The sequence below is a fragment of the Sceloporus undulatus genome, chromosome 3 (genome assembly GCF_019175285.1).
Source record: "Sceloporus undulatus isolate JIND9_A2432 ecotype Alabama chromosome 3, SceUnd_v1.1, whole genome shotgun sequence".
Classification (NCBI taxonomy): Eukaryota; Metazoa; Chordata; class Lepidosauria; order Squamata; family Phrynosomatidae; genus Sceloporus; species Sceloporus undulatus.
The window spans coordinates 95,482,559-95,506,228 of record NC_056524.1 but is presented as its reverse complement, the minus strand read 5'-3'; the positions used below and the strand labels follow the sequence as shown (position 1 = coordinate 95,506,228).

General features: G+C 39.5%; 1 protein-coding gene across 3 annotated transcripts; it reads right to left on the bottom strand.

Annotated features, from left to right (window-relative positions):
* Nucleotides 1–513: 513 nt before the first annotated feature.
* Nucleotides 514–21,579, bottom strand: LOC121925487 (arylsulfatase D-like). 3 transcript variants are annotated; one of them, XM_042457691.1, is made up of 10 exons: nt 19,079–21,579; nt 17,753–17,890; nt 16,507–16,628; nt 15,506–15,628; nt 12,081–12,504; nt 11,214–11,350; nt 9,815–9,949; nt 9,194–9,356; nt 5,358–5,479; nt 514–1,448 (listed from the first exon to the last, which is right to left on the bottom strand). In XM_042457691.1, the coding sequence occupies exons 1-10, from the start codon at nt 19,111–19,113 to the stop codon at nt 1,072–1,074; spliced, it is 1,776 nt and encodes a 591-aa protein (XP_042313625.1). In that variant the 5' UTR covers nt 19,114–21,579; the 3' UTR covers nt 514–1,071. The 3 variants fall into 3 exon arrangements, with proteins under 3 accessions (XP_042313625.1, XP_042313626.1, XP_042313627.1); XM_042457692.1 differs by having other exon boundaries at nt 17,753–17,827; nt 19,079–21,578; XM_042457693.1 differs by lacking the exon at nt 16,507–16,628 and having other exon boundaries at nt 17,753–21,576.
* Nucleotides 21,580–23,670: the final 2,091 nt, after the last annotated feature.

The following is a 23,670-nucleotide window of genomic DNA, read 5'->3' as shown; positions in this document are numbered from 1 at the left end:
TAGGTCCAGGTAGCTGTAAGGACTACCAATACTTAGGACCAAAACAGATACCCCTTTAAAGCCTGGGCATCTTCGGAGTGTGGCGTTTATATGCTGCACACTCTGAAGCTGGATGTGGGCAGCTTCAAGATACTCCTGCAGCATGGTGTTTATATGCTATCTACTACTGGAGCATCTTGATGCCACCCTGGGGCTGTGGCAGGGCCAGGAAAGCCAGATCTTTCCTTGCCCAATAGGAGCAGATCTTTTCTAATCCTATTAGGCCAACTTCATGGTGGATTGGAGCCATGGTGTATGTTTCTTGCAACCCTGATCCGTCTTTGGGGGGAGGGGGCTTCAGTCCACCACTTCAGGGGCATTTGTTCCAGCCCTTAGTTACTTAGGTCTGGAAAGATGTGGAAACTGGAAAGATTTTGAGCAACTTATCAGTGTGTTTGTGTACATGTGTATACAAATATTTTCAATGAGGCTATTTGCAGATAGAGCTCAAAATGATATCTTCTGACAGTATTCTGTGTTTTCAGGTATATATTATGATTACAAACAGAGCACAAAAGTATCCAGTTTGGTACAGTTAGGTGTTTTTACATTAGTGTTTCAAAATCTTTTGACTTGAATTTGTTACTTTTAAAAACTCAGTAAACAAAATTCCTCAGTTTATAAGATTTGTTACAGTTGCATCCCACCTTTTCTCCCCCCAAAATCAAGCCAACATGGTCTTCCTTCAACTTTTAATACTTACACAACAAGGATAAAAATAAGTAAGATAGCTTGGGCAGGGAGATTGTGAAAGACCCAAGCACCCTCTGAGGGTCCTGGCTGAGTGGCCATTTGAACCTAGTTCTCTCCAGTTTTAGTCCAATATCCTAGCCATTACACAGCTTTCAACATCACATTTTTTTACTGCATGCATAAGAAATTCTTAACACAAACAGATTTTTACTTAGCTTCCCCCTTTCATTAATCAAGGAATGTAGAACAAACCCCAGTTCCTTGTCAGCTGTATGGAATAGACATCATGTTTTACGCAGCAGAAGTGTTTATTGTAGACAAAACAGTTCCTTTAGCAATCTATATCTGATTAATTGTGGGATCACTGCCAATTTCATCATCACACCAACAGAAAGGGAATGTCCCACAGCATGGCTGCAGCCATGGCTTCCATATAACATTGTACACATCAAGCTGTTCTGGGACAGGAGTGAGTGTCTTTTTATGCTCTTCCAAAGCTTTTTCAATGCGACTTACAATGGTGTTAAAAAGTGGCTCAGTTGTTGGTGACAACGGATTGGCTTCAGAAGGGTCATGTAAGAGGTCAAAAAGCAAGGGAGGACTGTGGTTGGTTACACCATCTCCAATACATGAGCAGAGTCTACTTTCATAACATCCACCGGCCCCCTCTGGATGAAATTTGGGAGTCACATAATGGACCTTCCAGAGAGCACCACCTTAAGAATGAACAAACTGAAGATGTAAAAAAATCCTACTAGATAAACAACAATGTTATTCCTGGTTGAAGGAAAGATGAGACAATATAAGATGGAATTTTCATGGTTATACTGGCAGGTTTACTTTTGAGCTTTCATAAGGGATCTCCATTACCTCCTGGTGCATTTGATATCCCACTTGCCCATAGCACAACAGAACAGTTGATGTTTATACACAGTTCTGCCTTCCTAACAATGTGAGTAGCCTGTGATTGGCTGTGGAATGCACTGGGTGGTTAGCAGCTACTCTGTACTTCTCCACTGTAGCTGCCTCTGTTGTCTGTGTGACTATCCTGCCAGAGGTTTACACTTTGCTGGTGCTGAACAGGATCTTGTCGTATGCCCATATCTGTACCCCAATATGAAGTTATATATATGTCTATACAATTGTCCATATTCGCTAGGGTTAGGGGAACAAGACCCCCGTGAATATGGAAAAACCGCAAATAACAAAAGCACTGTTTTTACCTGAGAGGACACCTCTCTAGGAATCTCTAGGTTCTCCAGTGCAACTCTGTGGTCAATGTCCAACATACACTGACCATAGAATGGCACTGGAGTAGCTATAAATGGTCTGTTTTCAATTTTACAAGAGCAGTTTAAACTATATTAGCTAAATGGCAATTTCTGCAACTGAAGCACTTCTTGCAATCCAGATTTGGCCCTACAGCATCAATACATGTGTGGTTACCTTAATATTAGAGAAATTAGAGAAACTAATGGAGGCCAACCAAGTATCCAAGCCAACAAAATACACATACATTTCTGTTTTATAAATAAATATGATGTGATGTTTGCAACAAGAATGGAATAGGGAATTCTGACTAATCAGTACTTTTAACATCTATAACTAGTATGGCTATTATATAGCAGAAATGGTACTTTCAGGTATATTGACTGCCACCACATCTATTCAAGAAAGGGCTTTCTAAATCACCAAATTATTAGGATAATACTGCCACTGCTTCCTTAAGGCATATGTTTTACAGTAGCCCCATAGTAGCGGCATTTTGGGAGGAAGTAATCATGTGAATAAATTTGGTATTGTAAAGTTCCTTGATATTCAGGGACATGCATGGTTTTTTGAATTATTTCCCTGTTTCTTGGAAATTAATAAATGGCCAACAGAAGTGTTTTTTTATGCCCTAAAAATTGATAGTTTGTTACTGGAAAGATAATTTTTTTCCACCTGTGATCTTTTGGATAGAAGATCTAACAATGTTTGAAAAATTTGAAAGAATGCTGTATAGACAAAATTTACAAATTGACTTATATTTGGACATTTGGTCGGCTTTTAAAGAAATGTAACTGATGCAGTTATTTTTCTTTCTTTTGTGTTTTTATTTTCTTGCTTTTGTTATACTAAAACATTATCATATGTAACAGAAAACCCTTTTGGACATGAATAGAAAATATATTAAAAATTCAGGCTTTTTTGTATTCCTTTTTACTTCCTCATAAATTGGATGCTAAAATTTAATATGTTCACACAGGATTCTAATCTCAGGTTTAGGGAATGCTACTGAGTTCACAATACTGGCAGTTCATCTTTTTAAGTAGGTGGTGCTAGGCCTTAAGCCTGCCTGAAGGTGTATTCCTGGATTCATTTGGGGCTACCTGACTACTAGTGATATAAGGAGGCATTCAGGATCTTCTCAAAGATATTTATTTGTGTATTTATTTGTATTCCACTTCTAGGGCAGCTAACCCTAAAAGGGAGCTACTCCTTTCTCAGGCATCACAGGCCTTGCACAATTCTGTTGTTTTAAAGATAGCTTGAAGCAGTATGACAAAAGATAGCACATCTGCACATGGAAATGTTGCACTCTAGTTATTCTACACCTTTTGGTAAGCCAATGAAGGTATATTGTCAACACAAGTTGTAGTTGTTGTTTAGTATGTAGAGAGGTCTTGTAGCATCTTTGAGACTTAGAGGCTCAACAGACCACCCCAAAGGAGTGGCGCAATGCCACAATTTTCCTAGCTAGATTGGAGCCATGGCAACCACATGCCATATCCACAATCCATCCTTTACAGGGTTCATAAGGGAGCCACAAAAAGCGGCTCCTTTTGGTGTCCTGGAATGGGTGCCATAGCTGTGCTGCCTTTTTGGCGCTGCATCATATGGACACAGTGCCAGATGAGCACCATGACACCGCACGCCGTGTGGAGTAGTGTGTGGCATCATGGTGCCCTGGGGGCAGAGTCAGGGCATGTGTCATCCTGACTTCACCTCCAGGCCAGCTTTAATGGCTGGTCTAAAGAGGGCCTTACTGAAAGAAAGAGGTTGGCAGCAACATGGTTATATCTTTGAATTCTTGTTTAGTGTTTTGGCTAACACAGTTACCTCTATGTTATTTTTGATACAAAACCACCAAATTTAGCTGCAAACAGGAGATACTGTACACGAGGAAGTGGACTTTGTGTCATCATAGGCCAGGCAGTCTTTTTCTGAGGATATAACCTCTCTAACTCTAGGTAAAGTAACATGATTCTGTTTCAGCTGATTATTATCTTTTCTCCAACATGTATGTTTGTCTCCATTCCCCCATATTCCAGGAGACTTTAGTTGCATTCTTCCATCATAGGGACCTGAGGCATCAGTAAAAACAATTCTTGAAAGGGGATTGCTTTGTAACTTCAAAACAGAGATACCTAATTTTATTGCCTCTCTTTTATTGCCTTTCCTTCCACCTTGTTTGAGGTCATGGGCTGGCCTCACTTTTCGTACACAAACACTTCCTATAACATCTTAAACCACAACACCATCTCTTTTTCCTCTCTATATCTTCTTTTACTGTCTTTGCCTGATGCAGAAGTATGTGAAGCTACAAATGCTAGCGTGATGTATTTTACATCTTTTGGGTGTGACCCAGTTGCCACAAGAAAGCTGCTTCTGGTTCTTATCATTGGGGAGAGAAGGGAGAGGCAGTTCAAATGAAGAAGCAGCTGGTTTCAGCTGAGATGAAGAAAGAAACGAGGCTGACTTCACAGGTGTAAAGTGTAGCCTCTTTTTTCCTTTCACTGGAAACCCACAGCAGCTGCATCTGAATTTTCAGAATTGCCTCCCTTCTCCTCCTCCACAGCTGTAAGCAGCAGTAGCAGTGGCCTCTTCTGGTGCTTTACAGCTGCTAAGGAGAGGTTTTTGAATGAAGCACAAAGAATAGGTCCCTGTACCTATCCCAAAAGAGACATATATATGTGAAAGTTACACTTAGGTGTATGTATATCATTAACAGGATGCCACTCTGCATCTGCAGGTCTGCATTTTTATTCCCTCTTGCTTTAAGTGAATAAGAGAGGCATGCAATGAAGGTGGTGATAATAGTGTTGGCACTCCAAAGCCAAATGACCACAGGAAAGTTACATGACAGTCACTTAATACAATTTATGATAATTACTTTAGGCGAGAAACTGCTTTTTTGTTGTTGCTTTTTTTGCTTCTCTCTTCCCAGGAGTCAGAATGTTTGCAGTGACTGGGACTGGGCATAAAAAGGTTTAAATACATGTCCCAAATATGTTATTTTGTTTGCATTTTGGCAAACAGGTGTAAACACTTAATGCTTCAACAGTTTACAGGCCTTAAAGATGATTGAGTATATGACTTGTCAGTGAAGGGTCAGTTCTGTTTTTTTCTGAAGTTTCACTAAGCATTTCTAAAAACAGTTGGTGGCTTAGCCTAGCAAGCATAGGAAAACTGAAACAGAGGGAAAGAAACCTGTTGTTTTTAAAAGACAGAAGCCAACATAGGGGCTTTGGAAGCATAGAATTCATACAGCCCAGTTCATCATGTAGAATGGTTCAAGCTAAGCTAAATATTTTCTTCACCAATTACATGAATATGCTGCACGAGTAACATTTTGTACTCACTCTCTTTCTGGTACCAGCGCACTGCATGCAAGTACACTCCACAGTAGTGAAACATGAATTCATGCTCTGAGTGTTGCATTGATCCCTGCAGTAAAGCTATCTGGTTCTTGCCATCAATTACCCTAAAATGAAGGGGAAAGTAAACTGAACATAATGCTATGTTGATCACTGATTCTTAAAATAACATTGCCAACAAGTTAATAGGGAAATGACTAAAAAAAAAGGTTTAAAAGGAAGTGTGAGTTAAATTTGTCTGGGAAGAGGGGAAAGGGATAAAAAACTCACCAATTTGTTTTTACTTTCACATGCTAAGAGATCCTTTTTTGTACCACCTCGCATCTTCCTGTATTAGGAATGGAGCCTTTTGTTTGCATCTAGTTTTTGATTTAATGCATATGAAATTGTATTTCCTCACATTTCAATCACTGCTGTGCAAGTAGCAATTCTCAAACAACCAAAAATATCAAAGGAAAAATGGAAAGTAAGACTGCTGAACTGGGATATATGCATAAATTCTGATCCTCTTACAGAGATATGGACAGAGACAATGATTTCTTGGCACACTGAATATATTAATATATGTGTCCTCACAACATGGCATGAAAGATAATAATTCTTCCCAATAAAATTTCTGACTTTAAGAGAACTGACTCTTGGATAGCATCTGCAGAAATAGTCCAGGTTGACACCACTTTAACTGCCATGGCTCAATGCTGTAGAATTCTGGGAATAGTCATTTTGTGAGATATTTAGCCTTCTCTGTCAGCTTTGGTGCCACAACAAACTACAAATCCCAGATTTCCACAGCCTTGAGCCATGGAAGTTAAAGTGGTGTCAAACAGGATTATTTCCACAGTGCAGATGCAGTCTTGGTTAGCAGACTTTTGCTTTCACACCTCAGAACTACAGACCAATCTGACAGACCTGCCTCCTCTTACACCAATATTTGAAGGTTTATAGCCACAAATTATCACTTTCTATATCCTATTATTTTCAGGTCCCATCTACACAACTGCATAACTACTGATATACCTGTGGTTTAATATTTACTCCGTCAGTATATCTGCTTTGTCAGTCAGTCTCTCTGTTGCAGAATTTTTATCATTATTTTGCTTGCTTGAGAAATTAGTGCAATGATCCTGTAATAACTGCAGTCTTTTAGGTTTCCTTTTTTGTGAACAGGAATGTATATTGATCACTTCCAATCTGTGGGCCACTGTTTGGTTTCCATATTTATTGACATATTTTAGTTAGAACTGAACTTGACTCTGTTGCTGTGGATTATAGCAGTTCTATTGGTATATCAATTCCTGGTGATTTATTCTTCCCAATTTGAGTGCTGCTATCACTTTGGTTTCCAAAATTTGGGGTTTGTCTTCATAGGTTTCTTCTTCCCATTTGTGATTCAGCACTTCAACTTTTTAATATAGCTCTTCTGTGTATTTCTTCCATCTTTTTAAAAATTTCATTGTGGTCATGTATTATACGCGCCAAAAGTATGTGCCAAGCACGTACTAGGGTTAGAAAGGGGCGTCCTTTCCAGATGCCCCTAACCCTAGTATGCGCTCAGCGCGTACAAAATGGCAGCGCCCGTTCTACAAGGCAACACCTGTCAGGAAAAAGCCACATGGGATATATAGTCACAAGAAATATAATATGTATATGAATGTATTTGAAACTAACATGACACAGCAAAAGTTATTGAATTGTCACACAGGTGTTGTAAGTAATGTAATTGGAAGGTCCTGAAAGCCAAGGACATATGAGGCAATGACAAAGTGAAAAGATGCAAATTGATATCACCTGAGAGTCATTGAGTGGACAGTAATGTATGATGCAATGTGAGGTCTAGATTGAGCCAAGTATGGTATGTCAATCATAATGTATGTACACGCCCAGGAGGTGGCAACTGTATAATGAATAGAGAGACAAATGTCTATATAAGCAATAATGTATGGCAATACTTTTTGTGGGTATAGAGGAGTATAGTAGCGTGGGTATTGAGGAGTATAGTAGTGTGAGTAGTGAATTGTTTTGTGCATAGTGTATATAGTAGAATAAAAGTAGATCTTTTATATAAGAAGACTACTGTGTTGACTGGTGTCTTGAGAGCTGAACAAGAACCAGCAGACTGCAGAGAAGATTGGAAGACATCTTCAGCCAATTCTCAGAGCTACTGGTCAAACTGGTTGTTCTTCCGCTGACCAGGGTGGTGAGAGTGAAAGCCAGGAGAAGAGCTGCAACTCCCATCATCCCTAACAACACCATCTTGACGTCACGGACACCTAGCGTCCGCACAGCGATAATGATGCTGCAAGTGCAAGTGCACCATTGGCGCTTTGCGGCATCATTAGTGCACCGCAAGAGGAAGCTACATTTTGCAGCTTTTTGCTGTGCGGAGGAGCCGCGCGGTTTGGCCGCTGAGGCTCCTCCATGCAGCAAATGAAGGCCCTTTTGGGCGGTCTGTAAAGCGCCATATATTCACAACCCCTACATTTGTGAAAATCCCCCAATCCCCATATGTTATAATATTTTTTAAAATTATATTATTATATCTTATACATGTTATAAGACAGCTTCTGAGAGAGATGTGGTCTCTTCAGCTATTGCTTGAGAAGCAGCTGACTGACACACTCCTTGCACAAGTGATCTCTAGTCTGAGGGAGAATTGCTACAGGGACCCACTTCTGTCTGTCACAATGGGAATCATTTACAGCAGGGGGTTGAAACATTAGTTACCTGTTTCCTGAGTGATGGAGGAACAGACTCCTGCTGATTGTAGTGGCTGCTGCCCACTAAGGGGGGGATTCGGGAGGGGTTGGGCTGGGATTGACTGTATAGCCCTGTAACTTCACTGGTTATGCATTCATACCAAGAGGATTCTGGCCCAAACTGGAGATCTGAACCTTGGTTTCCTGGAGATCTAGTTTAACACTCAAACCAATACACCATGCTGGCTCAATTATACATATCCTGTTGTTGTTGTTGTTGTTGTTGTTGTTGTGTCTTCAGATTGTTTCCGATTTATGGCAACCCTATCTATCATGGGGGTTTCTTGGCAAGATTTGTTCAGAGGAGAGTTGCCATTGCCTTCCCCTGAGGCTGACAGAATATGACTCACCAGTGTCAACGGTGGGTTTCATCGCCAAACTGGGAATCGAACCCTGGTCTCCAGAGTCATAATCCAACACTTAAACCACTGTACCATGTTGGCTCTTTACATATTCTACAAAGACTAAAATATTTTCATTTTCCTAAGGCCAGACCTTGATAAGCACAGCATTAGAGATGAACAATAATGAAGGGCTGTGATCCTCCACCATCAGACAGCTATGGCAAAGTCTGCTACTGGAACTACTGCTGCTGCTGATGCCTCCATCCCCCAGCCAGCTTCTTAAATCAGGCACACCAGCTGAAAGGTTTCCAATGTACTGCAGATTGTGGTGCTGGGGAATGGTGACTGGAGTACTCCCCAAGTCATGAGGTGCATTGAGATGGACACACATTTCCCTCAACATGAACAGGAGAGTGCTTCAGTCATCATTTCCCAGCACTCTGATCTGCAGTACCTCAAGAACCCTTTAGTTGGGTCCTAGTTTTAGATTTTAGGTTTTTAAGGTCATGCTTGGTCACTGATGAATCCCAAATGTTATAGAATTTTAAGTGTGGCTTACAATCTTGTAACTACTGAAAAAGAAACCAGCCAAAAATGCTGCAAGATTAGAATGTGCCAAAAAGGCCACATAGAGAATTGGGTGAATTGAAATGCATTTTAAGAGTGTTTCATTGCTGAAATGGAATAGATCTCAATTTACTTTTAGATCAGTATTCTGTACCTGTCCTGTGGCACTGATGCTCCAGCCAAATGAGCCACTGTGGGATAAATATCCATCAGACTTGTGGGTTCATCAATGACAGCATTGGCAGGGATTATTCCTGGCCACCTGATTATTCCAGGCACACGGATTCCTCCTTCCCAGCCTCCCATGCCTTTCCCACCTGCATGAAGAAAACAGTTAAGACAGATATGTCATTCAGCTCTTGAACTAAAAGTTACAATAAACCAGTTGAACCCCACAGTTCTGACTGTTCAGTTTATGCCAATCAGCTGCTTAAAGCATTTAAAAGACCTTGTTACTCACATGAACAGAAAACTACAGAAATGAGAAGAGGCTACCTTCACGTGCTTATACTCTTGCTACAAACTAACCATCTGACTTCCATTAAAGACTTTCAGCATGGGATTTCAGATGTGTAGTTATATCATTATAGTCAGCTGTGTTTATACTTGTGTTTATCTTGTAATTTTTCTCTTTCTCTCTATAACTGAATGTCTGTGCATGTGTGTGAGTGTCTGCCTCCATAGCTTGAAGACCTAAAACCTGGGTAACTGAAATGTGGAAAGCAGAGGAAGAGCAGGTGATCCGTGCACAGATAACTGAAGCAGATCATCTTACCTTTATATATACTGTTCCAGCCACCATACTGAACTTTCCCTTCTCTGGCCTCCAAAAATCCTCCATTATCAGAAGCAAAGTAAATAAAAGTGTTATCCCTTAAGCCCTCTTTGTCAATGGCAACAAGTATTTTTCCTATACAGGAAAGGAGAAAATATATTCAGCTATAGCCAAACAGAATCAATATTTGTAGAACTGATTTTTTACACTGTAAAGAAAATGTATCTTTCCCTGTCAGACTTTGAAATGTACCACTGTAGAACTGGAGACGTACAACCTTGTCCTTCCTCCTTTCCAATGTCACCAGGTTGTTTGCGAATACAATACACATTTCTGAACAGTTCAAGTGAAATGCCTGGCAAGGGATAAACATGGTCTACAGTGAAATTATTTAATGGATGGATGGAGAACTCAAGGAAATAGCCATGTTATTATGGAAAATCAGTATGCAAAAGTATCTTGTAGCACATTTGAAACTAACTGAAAGAAAGAAGTTGGTAGCATGAGTGTTCATAGACTTGAGCATCCTTCCTTGGATGCATCAACAATGGGGAACATTTCAGATTTATGAACCTCTGTTTCCAAATATCTGCAGATCAGGTACTACAAGTTCCTTCCAGCAAGGCAAACAAGTCAGAAGTTTGCTCTATTTGTTGCTGTAATTCTTATTCTTCTTTTTAAATATCCAAGCAATATTTTTTGTTTCAGATGTTTTCCTGACAATTACCAGCACTAACTGTGACATTTTATTTCCACAATCATGTCTTTCTTTCTGAAGACATATCACAACAATAGGTTCCCTTCTGTTCACTTCCTTCCTTCCTTGTTTTTTTAAGAGCTACAGTACTTTAGAAATGATATATTTGCACTATAACTCTAAAATTCTTTAAAAAATTATCAGTCACAGAGGAGAAAAATTCCCCTTCAAAACATAATTTATCTCAGCAAACTATGTCCCAGGTTTAAAAAATAAACAAAGCCTGAAGAGCCCAAATGCAGCTCACTACAAACAGCCACATGGAATGAGTAGACGCAGAGGCAATGAAAATTGGCAAAACCTGTCAAAATCCAGTTTATTATGAGAAGTCATATTTCTTTAGACAATTCTGTAAGAGCTCATTATTTTAAACTAGTGGACAAAGAGAAAGCTACAAATTTGGGAAGGAGGAGGAGGAGGAGGAGGAAGAGAAAAAGAATATGTGGCTCCAAGAAGGTTATTACTTTGTCCTAAATCAGTTGCTAGTCCCAACTAGTGTAGATCCACTTAATCAATAGGATTTCTCTAAACATTGAATTTCCAGGCAGCAGCTGATTCAGTCCATCAGTTCTAACTGAGACTAGAATCTGGATTTAAACATACTTTCCTTGATAAATAAAACTTATTAAAAATGCTACTCACCCACCATCCAGTCCATTTCCTCCACATTGTCTCCATATAAACCATGCCTACTTTTCCCTTGAAACAGCTCTGTAGTATAACATGGAGTGTGGACATGTAAGAGAGAAACAAAGAGGAGAAATGGTCCTTGTTTGTTTCTGAAAATAAAATAAAATAAAATAATTCCTTCAACTGTTTCTATCCCCAACCCTGTTACAGATGCAGGCATTATTAACTTGCTGAGATTCAGGGCTAAGCACAGATATGAACATTCTGACTGCATATCTGAATCAAAACATTCTTCATCTCACTTTGTCTATTCACATTTAGACTGAGGGATGCAAGTGATCCATGAGCTTCCGCCTTTTCACACTATTCAGCTATACCACTATGATTCCACTTTAACTACCATCGTTGAGTCCTATGGAATCCTGAGATTTGCAGGGATTGTATCATTACTGCCAGAGATGGGAGGAAATGTCCAAAATGTACTTGGGTAAAATGTATCACATTTTTGTACAAAATGTTCAAAATATCCTGAAGATACAAATAAACATTAATTGGTGTCTGGAACATTTCCTCGTGACACTGGTGTAATATGGTAAGTCAAGATGTGATACATAAAGAAATAGGCTTGGGCCCATCCTGAGCACTGACTTGATAAAATTTTCAAAATCAGAGGAGGAAAAAGAAAAGAGGAACAGATCAGGGAAAAACAGAATAATTCATTTATGTATAGGAATATATGATATGAATATTGGATGGCTTTATGTTATATGTGAAAGAATTTATGTTTTGTATGTGAAAGACTAGATAAACTTTAAAAAATCAGATGGCATCTATCAAATGTGAAAACTATATTTACACTGGAGTTAATTAATTAGTTACCGTTCAATAAATGAGACAGCCTCTTTCAGTATCTTCGAAGTTACAGACTCTAGCTTCATGGGTTGTTCAGTGACAATATGATCTCTCAACAGGAGACAGTCCCAGTATCTTGAAAACCCATAACAGGAAAACCAGGTGATAAAAAACAGGAATCCACACAATGCAACAAAGGCAATTGATTTCCATTTCACAGAGGTCAGACCAAAAATGTTCCCCAGCAGAAGAGTGAGCACCAAGAGGGAAACAAGGTGTGTATAAAACCAATATGTAGCTCGTAATTTTTCACTTATCTCAGGATTCTTGCCAGACTGACATTCATTCACCAATGTAAAAGGTGTGCCATAGAAGTAATGAAAGCCATGGTTTAAAGGGTGGTGACAGTGATCATTGCGTGATTCACAGCTCACACCCTGATGCCATTTTCCTGGAAAGATAAATTTTGATATATCATCATAATCCCAAAATTATTTTCTAATATGGCAGCTTCAAAATGCATATTATGTTCTGATAACTAGTTTGATCTTTATCAAATTTGCTTGGCTATATGTGAGTGAGAGTGACTGAGTCAGGAACACATGAGGCAAGATTTAGGGCTGCTTTGCCTTGCTGACTGAGGGGGATGGGGTGGGAGGAGAAAGAAAAGCAGCAATATGTCTGAAGAAATTCAGTGGACAGACCCCCACACTTGATACATATGGCCATTTTGCTGCATAACAAATGTTCAGGGATTGTTCTGTTGGAAACATTGCCAGCACTTATTCACAATAAATCAAGCAATTCAGGATGTTAGAGTATCTTGTATGGCCCCAGTATCTTCAAGGCCCCACACATGGTTATACCATGGAAAGTGGGGCACCTAGAAACCCTCATTTAAGTCCAATGCTTAGTTCCAACTAGACCAGATCGACTTAATCATTGGAAAGTCAACATTAACATACATTGCATTGATTTAGAGGGTCTACTCTAGTTAGTACTAGATGGGATGTGGTGGCTTAGTGGCTAAGATGCCAGTTCTGATAATTGGAAAGTTGGCAGTTCAAGGCCCAAGTGCTGCATCAAGGCCCAAGTGCTGCATGATGGGGTGAGCTCCTGTCACTAAACCCAGCTTCTGTCAAAGGCATACAAATGCAAGTAGATAAATAGGTACCACTTCTCAGTGGGAAGGTAACAGTGTTTGGTGCAGACATACTGATCACATCACCACTGGAATAGTCCTCTGACAATGCTGGCTCTTCAGCTTAGTGATGGAGATGAGCACCACCCACTACAGTCAGTTACAACTAGACATTCATGTCAAGGGACTATCTTTGCCTTTACTTTACTCCAGTTGGTACTAGCAATTGGGTTTAGGTCACAGGACTTTTGTGTAGACCTGTTACAGACAGCAAGTGTTTGTTTGAATGATGCACTAGGACTCTGAAATGTCAAGGTTCAAATCCCTACATGGCCAGGAAAAGCCATTGGGTGGCCTTAGGTAAGTCACATGCTCTTAGCCTCAGAGGAAGCAATGACAGGCCTCCTTTGAGCAAATGTTTCCAAGAAAACCCTGTGATAGGGTCACCTTAGGGTTTCAGTAAGTGGGGTATAATTTGCAGGCACTATCAGCAATGAGAAGGATTGTATTATTAACTGCTTGTTTGTTTATTTATATTGCACTTTTCAGTTCAACCATCTTCAGGGTAGTTCATGAAATATGGCAAGAACAATACAAAGTAATCCATCTGTCATTTATTTACACACACAGTGACAAAAACATATTAAAAGTACCAGTGAGATGCTAAACTAATTAGACATTTAGCACTCAGTTACTAAATAAAATGCTATGACAACACCAACAACCCATTAGAAGATCACTGTATTTTTGGGCTGTTGCCTAAAATCTAAAGGTGGAGTGAGATGGGAGCCAAGGTAGTTTTTATTCCTACCTTCCATTTTCTTCAGTGGCAACTTTGAAAAGCAGCCCTCATAAAAACAACAACTACAGAGACTATAAGCAAATTTTCATGGTGGCTTTGGTGACCATTTAGAGTCTTGACTAGCTTTAGAATCAGGGAGACACCACAATGTACTTCCAGAGTGAGGAAAAGAATAATTCAGTTCCAGCTTTCCTCACCTTGATAGAGATGGAAACCCACCCACCTTTAAGTGTACAGAGAACCCATCCTATTACAATATCAATTATCTTCCTGATGTTACATAGGAACACAGCTTCAAGAATATTTAAAATCTGCATGCCATTGTGGTATTGTCAGGTATATTCGGAGAGGCTTTGGGAGGAGTCTGTGAGTTTAGGTGTGACATCAGTTGGGACTGGGAGCAAAACCAGAAGCAAGTGGTGGTTTCTTAAAGAGAGATTTCAATGATTACTTTCTATCTGATACCAAGCACAAGATTAGTGCTATTTTCATCATATGCGCCTGAGAAAAACTTATTGCATCTTTATTGATGCTGATCTGTCAGTGTTTCTCCTCTATAAAGATTTTTTAAAAAGACACTATGGCGTGTTACAGACTGCTGGATTGCGGCCGTCTGCTGCCGCCGCCAGTTGCTGTGTCCGGGAACCACAGCAGCCAAACAGTGCAGTTCCCGGACACAGCAAAGAAGGAGTGCGAAAATCGTGCTCCTTCTTGCAGCCCGGAAGAGATGCCGCAAGGCGCTAGTCGCGCACTCGCGGCATCACTTCCGCCGCGTGATGTGTGGACGCAGAGCGTCCATTACGTCAAAATGGCGGCGGCCATGTGGAACAGCCACCGTCATTTGTTACAGACTCAGGCCATGCTAGGGTTAGGGGCATCTGGAAGAGACATCCCTTTCTAACCCTAGCATGGACTGAGTCCGTCCTAGGGTGCCCGTTTGTAACGGGCCTAAGAGTGCTTCTATATAAAGTGCTCCTGCCACATAGCAAATAAACAAGACTGAGCTAGTCCATAGTTTATCCATAGAAAGCTAGTCCATATAATTTTTCCAAGTTGGATTTGCTGTGGTAAAACATATGAAAAAATAAACAATGGGAAAACACTGAAAGGGCTACAAATCTTCTAGATCTCTTGTAAAAGAGGGAGTGTGATTACAGAGTAAAAGCACTTCAAGAAGCAACCTACAAATACTTCTGGTGAGGCTTTTATTATACAGTTGTCATACTTCAACCAAAGAATGTTATGAAAGATGCAGGTCGGGACATTTTCAACTTGTTAGCTTCCTGTGTATTTCCAGTATTGGTTCTGCATTCCCCTCTCTCAGAAAACAAGTTAAGAAGGAAAAGAATTAGAGTATACACGTAACATCTTTTGATGGATCCTCATAGTCATCTTTCCAGAAACAAAACCTCAAGATCAGCTTGGAAAAATGGGTGGTTCAAATTTGGATCTGAAATATCAGGTAAAACTCTATAGCCTGGCAGTGTCTGTGATAAATGAATCACGTACCTATAAGGCCAGTTGTATAGCCTTGATGCTGCAGTAACTTAGCAAATGTTGTTTCATTCGGGGGGAGCCCTCCCGAGCTACCGGTCCGGATAATGACTTGAGGCTCTGAGCTGGATGACATGCCTGAAATATGACAGGGCAGAAAAAGTAAATCTGTCTCCAATCTAACCTACTCAGTCTTCCTTTTTATCCTGTTGAAGTGATAATAAGACCCCATGAGTATTGGTTTGGCCCACTGGGTAGGGAGGCCCCAAACAACAGGCTATACTTGCTGGCTGAGTTCAGAAGGAGAAGGATTGCTGGAGCTGGAGAGAAATCCAGAGAGTGGTACAATAGCTGCATGAAGAATGCCGCCAAAAGCCATTGGAATGCAAAATCAGACTTTGGAATGCACAAAAGGACTATCACACCTCCCTTGCTCAGTGATATGAGCTTCTTCCCTACATCAACAAATTAAGCTGACAAAATTTGGCACAGCTAAACAAACCAAACAGACAAAACCCAACAAGCCAAACCCAAACTGTTCAGACACCCTCTATTGCTGATTTGCAGTCTTTCCTCAGTGGTTTTTAGGAAGATGCCAGTGTAGTCCTCCCAATCCCCAAAGTTGTCTAGCAAGTGATGTTTATGATTAATCTGCACCACCAATGCAGGTTTTCTTCTTTGTACATTGACGTTGAAATTCTGCAGTCCCTGGTGCTGCACTGTTCATGTAAAAAAATTTAAAGAACAAAAATGGAGAGTTCCACCTGAGGAAGTATTCAGAGGATGGGATACTTGTTTAAAACAAGATGCATCCACACACTTTTTATAAACTCCCAAATACCATAAAATGAGACTTGGAGTGAGCAATCATTTTGGATTTTGCTAGAAAGAAGATGCATGTTTCACAAGGAGCCCAGATTCATGAGAAAAGGGATAAGGTTGCCTCCCCAGACCCTCTGGGATTGTACACCCCTAGGGAACATGTAGATCAATAAGCTGCTGAAGAGGCTGCCAACCTGATCGGATTGGATATCTGCCAGTCAGAAAAGCTGCTCTACTTGGGCTACAAAGTGGGGCTGCAGCAATGTGCTGAGTGAGTTTCACACCTTCCTTTGCAAGCTGGTCAATATTAGGGGTCCTAAAAGAAGTGGAAAGGATGCCTTATCATGATTCAGTAGTATATAATCTTATCTTCAGGAGAAGACTAAAGAAAGAATAATTAAAGCAATATCAAATTTTTCATTGGTAATTAAGGAATATTAATGGTCAGAGAAGGGACAAAGACAGATTTATATAAAAATAATCCAGTGAACAACACTATACAAAAATGCAATTTTCTTAATAAACAGAGAAAATGTTTCCATCATTTGCCAAATCACTGTGATAATTATATTGTGAGGCATAAATGATTAGCCCACAAAACAACATTGCTGTGAGGAAGGCAAAACCCCTGCAGTGGGAAAATTCATAGGATTCTGGGTAAAACTCTTTCCCTGGCCATCTTTAGAGTTGGCACGGTAGCTATCCTTAAATATTTAAAGGAATATCATGTTGAAGCAGTAGTAAGCTTGTTTTCAGCTGCTCCAGAGTTTAAAACATTAAACCATTAATTCAAATTACAATTTGAAACTACAGTGTTTTAGCTGGCTATTCCTGCATGGCAGGGGCTTGGACAAGATGGCCACTGTGGACTCGCTAGCCCTTGTTGTCCCTTTCAACTCTAAGATCCTATGATTCAATGATTCTACGATTATCTAGCAGCTATCCTGTAACCATAGCAAGAGGACATGTACTCCAGGTGAAGGGGGAATAGGCAGGTTAGTGATGGCACTAAAAAAAACTTGGACCACAGCTTCTCCTCATAACCCAGGTGTAGGCCAAAGGGGGAAATATTTGCCATCAGCCACAGGCTGGAACACCACTTTCAGAAAACCAACATATCATTTCTCAGGACAGCACCTGAACAACACATCCTGATGGCACTGTAGCATTAGTCCCATACAATATGCCCAACTCCTCCCTCCTATAACATAAAGCTGATTGTCTATTTGGCTGCTTTTGATTGTAACTATATTTTATTTCAGGTGTTTTCTTCAACATAGAAGGGGGATCTATTTTATTTATGTATATTATTTTTGAATTTCTGTGCCATCTTGCTTCCTTCAAAGTAGCCTTCATTTTATTTGCAAATTTCATATATAGATGCATTTCCTTACTCTGCTTTTGGAACCATGGGGCCCTAACTTATATTTAAAGACTTACCTGATGGTATCATTACCAAAACATCCCAAATCGCCATACCCAAGATCATCTGCCATTATCAGTAAAATGTTGGGTCTTGACACATTCAGTCCATACGTTTGAAGAAAGAAGGAAATTAGTAAAGTAGGTAGACTGCATCTAGATGAACAACATTAAACCATTTAGACTATAACTTCATAAAACTCTGTATGTCTGACATATTCAGTTGTTTTAATAATATATATGAAACATTTTTTAAAAATACCAGTGGTAATATAGTGGCAAGGCGATTTTAGGTTTTTGTTCACCTTGCCACCATGATTCAACTTACTCAGAAAAGAAACTGGTATTTGCATGCTGCCAGAAAACTCACACAAAACCACAGTTTCAATGTAAATCACCCACTCTGTAGTTGCTTTGTCATCTATTTGATCTTAACCAGTTTTAAGGATGTGCAGTAAGATGGTCAATTCCATGGGCCAGAATCCACAGTCTTACAACAACAGCTACTTTTATGAACAATCATAAAATTATCATTCTGTATGCAAAAATAACCTCAACTCTTCATTCTGAAGCCTGGATGAGAAAAGTACAGTCTATAGGTTGCAGGTAGTACATGGAAACATACTGGGATTGTGTTTTCTAATCCTTGAAGCCCCTACATCTCCCATTCAGTTTTTTTTTGGGGGGGGGGGGTGTTGGAGTTTTGACCAAAATTTTTGGCACTAAAAAACTTTGTGGTTTGGATCCCCCTGCCTACCACAATCCCTAACATTCTGGAAAAAATGTAAAAATTCAGCTACCTTGCCTTTCCCTCCAAATTCTGGAATTAGAAGTGACATAATGTCATCTGCAGTTGGGTCACAAGTTATGGTGTGAGAGAAGAAATAGTTTGTATCCTCATCGCAGTTGCTTACTCCTGTCCTGAAGGAACCAGTTGTAAATCCTTGATCATTTGCAAGAGCAGCCCCCAAATGCTCCCTCAGAAACAGCCCAGTAATTCTTATTTGCTGCAGCAGTGGGATGCCCCCTACTTTTGTTGGGGGGAATTTTTTAAGGTCACTCTTGCTTAAAACAGTTCACTCCATACCATATTGTCAGTTTCCATGTTTACCACCATAATTTCAAGACATCAGGGGAGAACGACAGAGGATTTGGTACTGCTGGGATTTGCCTGCACAGCATACACAACCATGACACAAAAGCTTTTCTTGGCAACTCTTCAAAATATACAAATAGCTGACAGCCTGAGAAGACCCACTATTAGTTGCTACTTAAAAGAACTGCAAATTATTTCCCTTTAAAAATAAGCATGAGGAATAAACTGGGTGAAAGCTTCTCTCTTACCTGGAACACCTAGTCTTCAACCTGTTAAGCATCATTGGTCATTTAGGTGTTTGGAAGTAAGAGCCTTCAAAAAAATTTCTCTACATTTTTTCAATGTCTCTATTTCTCCCAGCATTAATGCCTTGGCATGAAAGTTCAGTGACAGCGATTTTGTTAAAAATTGACAGGAAACCCTGAATAACAGTGTACAAAGTCCTTCCTTGGAAAGCTTACTAAGCTGTACGGATTGTGTTCCTTATCTCATCCATTCCATTAGCTTCTCTCACAGTTTCTTTCACTCTTGGACTCAGTCACTTCAAGGATAGGTTTGGTTCAAACTATGTGTTAGTTTAAACAAATAGAGTGCAATATAAGATTACTGCCTTTTTAAATTCTAGTAAGCAGACTGCATCAGGACCTGCATGCAATGGACAGAAAGGTTTAATCTTTCCACTGGATCTATTTTGTACCTTTAGCCCCATCCCTTGAAAAAAAGCTGTACTGGCAACCAATGGGATATTTTCATATCCCCTACTTTTAAAAATAATCTGGAGCATCCCTAATTTTTAGATTATAAGTCAAGTGGTGAGAGATTTCAAGCTTCACTCCATTGGTAGCAAGGGTAGCAATGTAAATTGAGTCTGTTAAAGAGTTTTAAAAGTGACTTGTCTTGAGTTGCACACTTTGCATTTAATATAGTATGTAGCAAATGATCTACCTGTTTTTGAAGCAATTTGGATTATATTTGCTGTAACTATTAGTCTATCTTTGTTGTTGTTAATGTTCACACTTTCAACAATGTTAAAAAGTGGCTCAGTGGTTGGTGACTGAATGACTCAGTAGTTGGTTGACTTCTGAAGAGTCAAATGAGAGGTCACAAATGCAAGGGATGTTTGTGGTGAGTATACTTTTCCCAGAACTGTTATGTTCCCCCATAACAGGACAGTTCTGGATGAATTTGGGGAATCACATAATGGACCTTCTGGAGATCACCATCACAGGAAGAACAAATTAAAGACATTCAGGGCCTTGGAGATAAACATACAGCCCTCCTCTAATCTCTATCTTGTTTTTTTTTTTTTAAAAAAAGATTTGAGATACTTCTGTTTACTTCTGCAGCCTTTGTCAAAGGTCTTGTCAGAGATGATGAATCACTATCATGCAGCTTTGTCAGAGACACTGAATTGTTCCATGGGACAGATATGGAATGTCATTCCTTTCCCTCACAAATCTATTGGCTCTAAAAATAGTCCAAGTGAGCAGCTGTCAGCAAGAGGGAGTGGTAGTGTTTCTAAATGATGTCTTCAACTGTGGTTTCAGGATATTTTACTGGGGCCAGAGTCTTCCTCCTAGCAGCTCTTTCATTTAAAATAGAAAAGGGTTTTGTGTCTGTGTGAAAGTGTGTACATGTAACTAGATCTAAATAGTTTAAAGAAATCCAATTGAGTTTAAAGTTGCATCAACTGAGGCAATGGTATTAAAAAAAACTGCAAAAAAGCATCCCTATTTTTTTTAACCAAGATATAAGAAAAGCGATTTGAACACTGAATCAATTACCCAACTCAAGGTCTTAGTAGGAAGGAACTTAAAAGTATCCAAATAGATGATGTCCAAAGATAAAAAGCTTCATATTTCCAACTAATTTTTTAAGACTAGATTTTATTGCATTAAAGAGAATACAAAAATCCAAATACAACAAACACACATTTCTACCTACAACACATTCCACATAGCACAAAACGTACAACACAACATGAAATATGACATTAACAAAACAAACAGTGACCATCTGTATCATTTATATTCTGCCTGTTTCTCTATCCCGGTCAGTCAATTCTAATATCTTACATTTAATTAACTTTATTATTATCCAAACTTCCTTATCATCTTATTTCATATTTCCAACTAATGTAGAATTATCTGAAAGTTCATTGACTAAGGTAAGTTAAGTGATATATGTTCTAACAGCAATGTTTTGGTGCTTTTCCAAAACAATGCTTGACTAACAACCTAATAAATCAAACCCTAAAATTTTCTAAATTATATTAAAGCATGAAATATTATAATAAATAATAAAACTTTTATTTGTATCCCACTTTTCTGTGATGAGACAATCAAAGCGGCTCACAACACATTAAAATATCCACATTCACAACATTATGTCCCAAATCCCCCCCCCTTAAAACAGGATTAAACATGTTACAATTAAAATATCTATTAAAAACACAATAAAATATATAATGAGAACAGAGCAGTGGGCTAATACATGATGTGAGGGGCAGTAATTCAATCTCAATTTAGTTAATAATACTCAGAGTGTATCCTTTCAAACTGGAGATGCTAGGCCTGAAGTTATATTTTAGGAGACATTTCCAGTTTTTTGTCACTGTTAAGCTAATAGTGGAGATTACCGCACTGCGTTCTGAGAACGTTCTCATCACGTGATGAGAACGGAACACATTTAAGAATACCGCACGTATGTGTTCCAATCGGGTTCTCAGAACGCTCTAAATGTGTTCTACATGTGTTCCAGGAGGGGACGGATTGAATGTGTTCCCAGCGAGCTGAAACGTGATGAGAACGTTCCAACAGAGGTCTGTGCGGTATTCTTATCCGTTCTCAAATCCGTTCTCTCATTCCTCCATGATTGGCTGAAAGAATGACAGGCAGGGAGGCAGGGAGGCAGGCAGGCGAGCGACTGCAGTGAGGGAAGGTGTGTGGTGGGGGGGGAAAGAAGGAGGGAGGGAAGGGAGGGAAGTTGGGGAGACGGAAGAGAAAGAGGAAAGGAGGGAAAGAGAGAGAAAGAGAGGAGGGAAACAGGGGCCAGGGCAGAGAGCAAGAGGGAGAGGGTCTGCTGCTTCTGCGGGGGGGGGGGGGGGGGGCGGCGCTCTGGTGTCATGTCCAGCGGGGCTCCTGTGCTGGCAGCCTGCAGGAAACAGGGATGGCAGGGATGCCCAGGACCTTCTCCTCCTTCCCTCCAGGAAGGAACCCACAAAAGCTCCTCTGGAGCACCACACAAAAGCAAGCAAACAACTCCCAGAATTCCATAGCAAAGAGCCAGACAAGAATTAAAGTGGGGAGAGAAGCTCACAGGCCCCACCTGGAATATTGTGTCCAGTTCTGGGCACCACAATTCAAAAAGGACATTGAGAAACTGGAGCGTGTCCAAAGGAGGGCGACCATGGCATCAGTTGGTGGGACACACAAGATGGCCTTTTTGATGTCTCCCTTCCAGGGAGACCAGAGTGGCCCCCTCTTTGTTGTCATTTAATTGGCAAACAAAGACATTTTCTTTATTATTCTGACAAACTGAAGGTATTGAAAGAAAGCACTTTTAAGAGGGTGCTCTACTAGGCTGTTTTTAAAATTTCTTTTAATTATTTTTTAATTTGTGTTTTAAATTGTTTTAATATTTAGTCTAGCATAGTGTAGTGGTTTGAGTGCTGTGCTATGACTTTGGAGACCAGGATTTGGGCCTGCTTGGTCATAGAAACCAACTAGGTGACCTTGGACAAGTAACACTCTCTTAGCCTCAGAGGACAGCAAAGAGAAACCTCCTCTGAACAAATTATGCCAAGAAAATCCTGCAATAGTTTTGTCTTAGACTGGAAACGACTTGTTGGCATAAAAACAATCCTTTAATTCTATTTTAATGTTGACCTTTTGTATGTTTTTTTAAACTATATTGTATTTGTTTTAATTTGTGAGCTGTCTTAAATCTCAGTTTTACGGAGAATGTATGGATCACCATCATTATTATCATCATCATCATCATCATCATCATCATCATCATCATCATCAATAGTGGCCAGGATCCTGTTGGAGATATATGTCTTTGTAAGTGGATTTACATTTGTGGGAATTAGAATTGGACAGTTCCATAACATCTGTATCCAATAAGAGGCTGGTGTTATCCTACTACATGGGAAGCCAGAGAAGTGACTGATGCATTGGGTTGCCAGCTAGGAAGTGCCAATGTGTATTGATAGAACCCAGTGTGCATTGGGATGTTCTTGTCATGTCCTATTACACAGATTCATAATTCACTAACACGGTTTCTTAGCATTTCTGCTATATAGTTAAGCATAAGTAAAGTTACATAAGACCTTATCACACGGGGGGGTTGTACAATTAATATTAATATAATAATAATAATAATAATAATAATAATAATAATAATAATAATAATATAATTTATTTGTATCCCGCCCAAATACGGGGGATCCGGGCGGCTAACAGCAGTGGGGAAATACAATATAAAAATAACAATAAGATACAAATACAATTACAAAAGCCAGCAAACAAATTTAACAAATACAATAACAATAAAAAAATACAATATCAATCAAACAAAGAAAATAAAAACATTACAATCTAATAAAATTCATAATTAACTCCTTTCCTAATCCCTTAACACAGGTTCAAATCGCAACAAAAAATACAGTAAAGTTAACAAAACAAAGTACATAACAATTTATAGAGTAAAAACAAGTGAAAATAATAATAATAAAAAAACCCATTCTCAAAACCCTGCCAATTCAAACGACTTTTGAATTGGCAGGGGTTTGAGATTTTCAAACGACGTCACGCAGATCCGCTCTTATTCTGCCAAT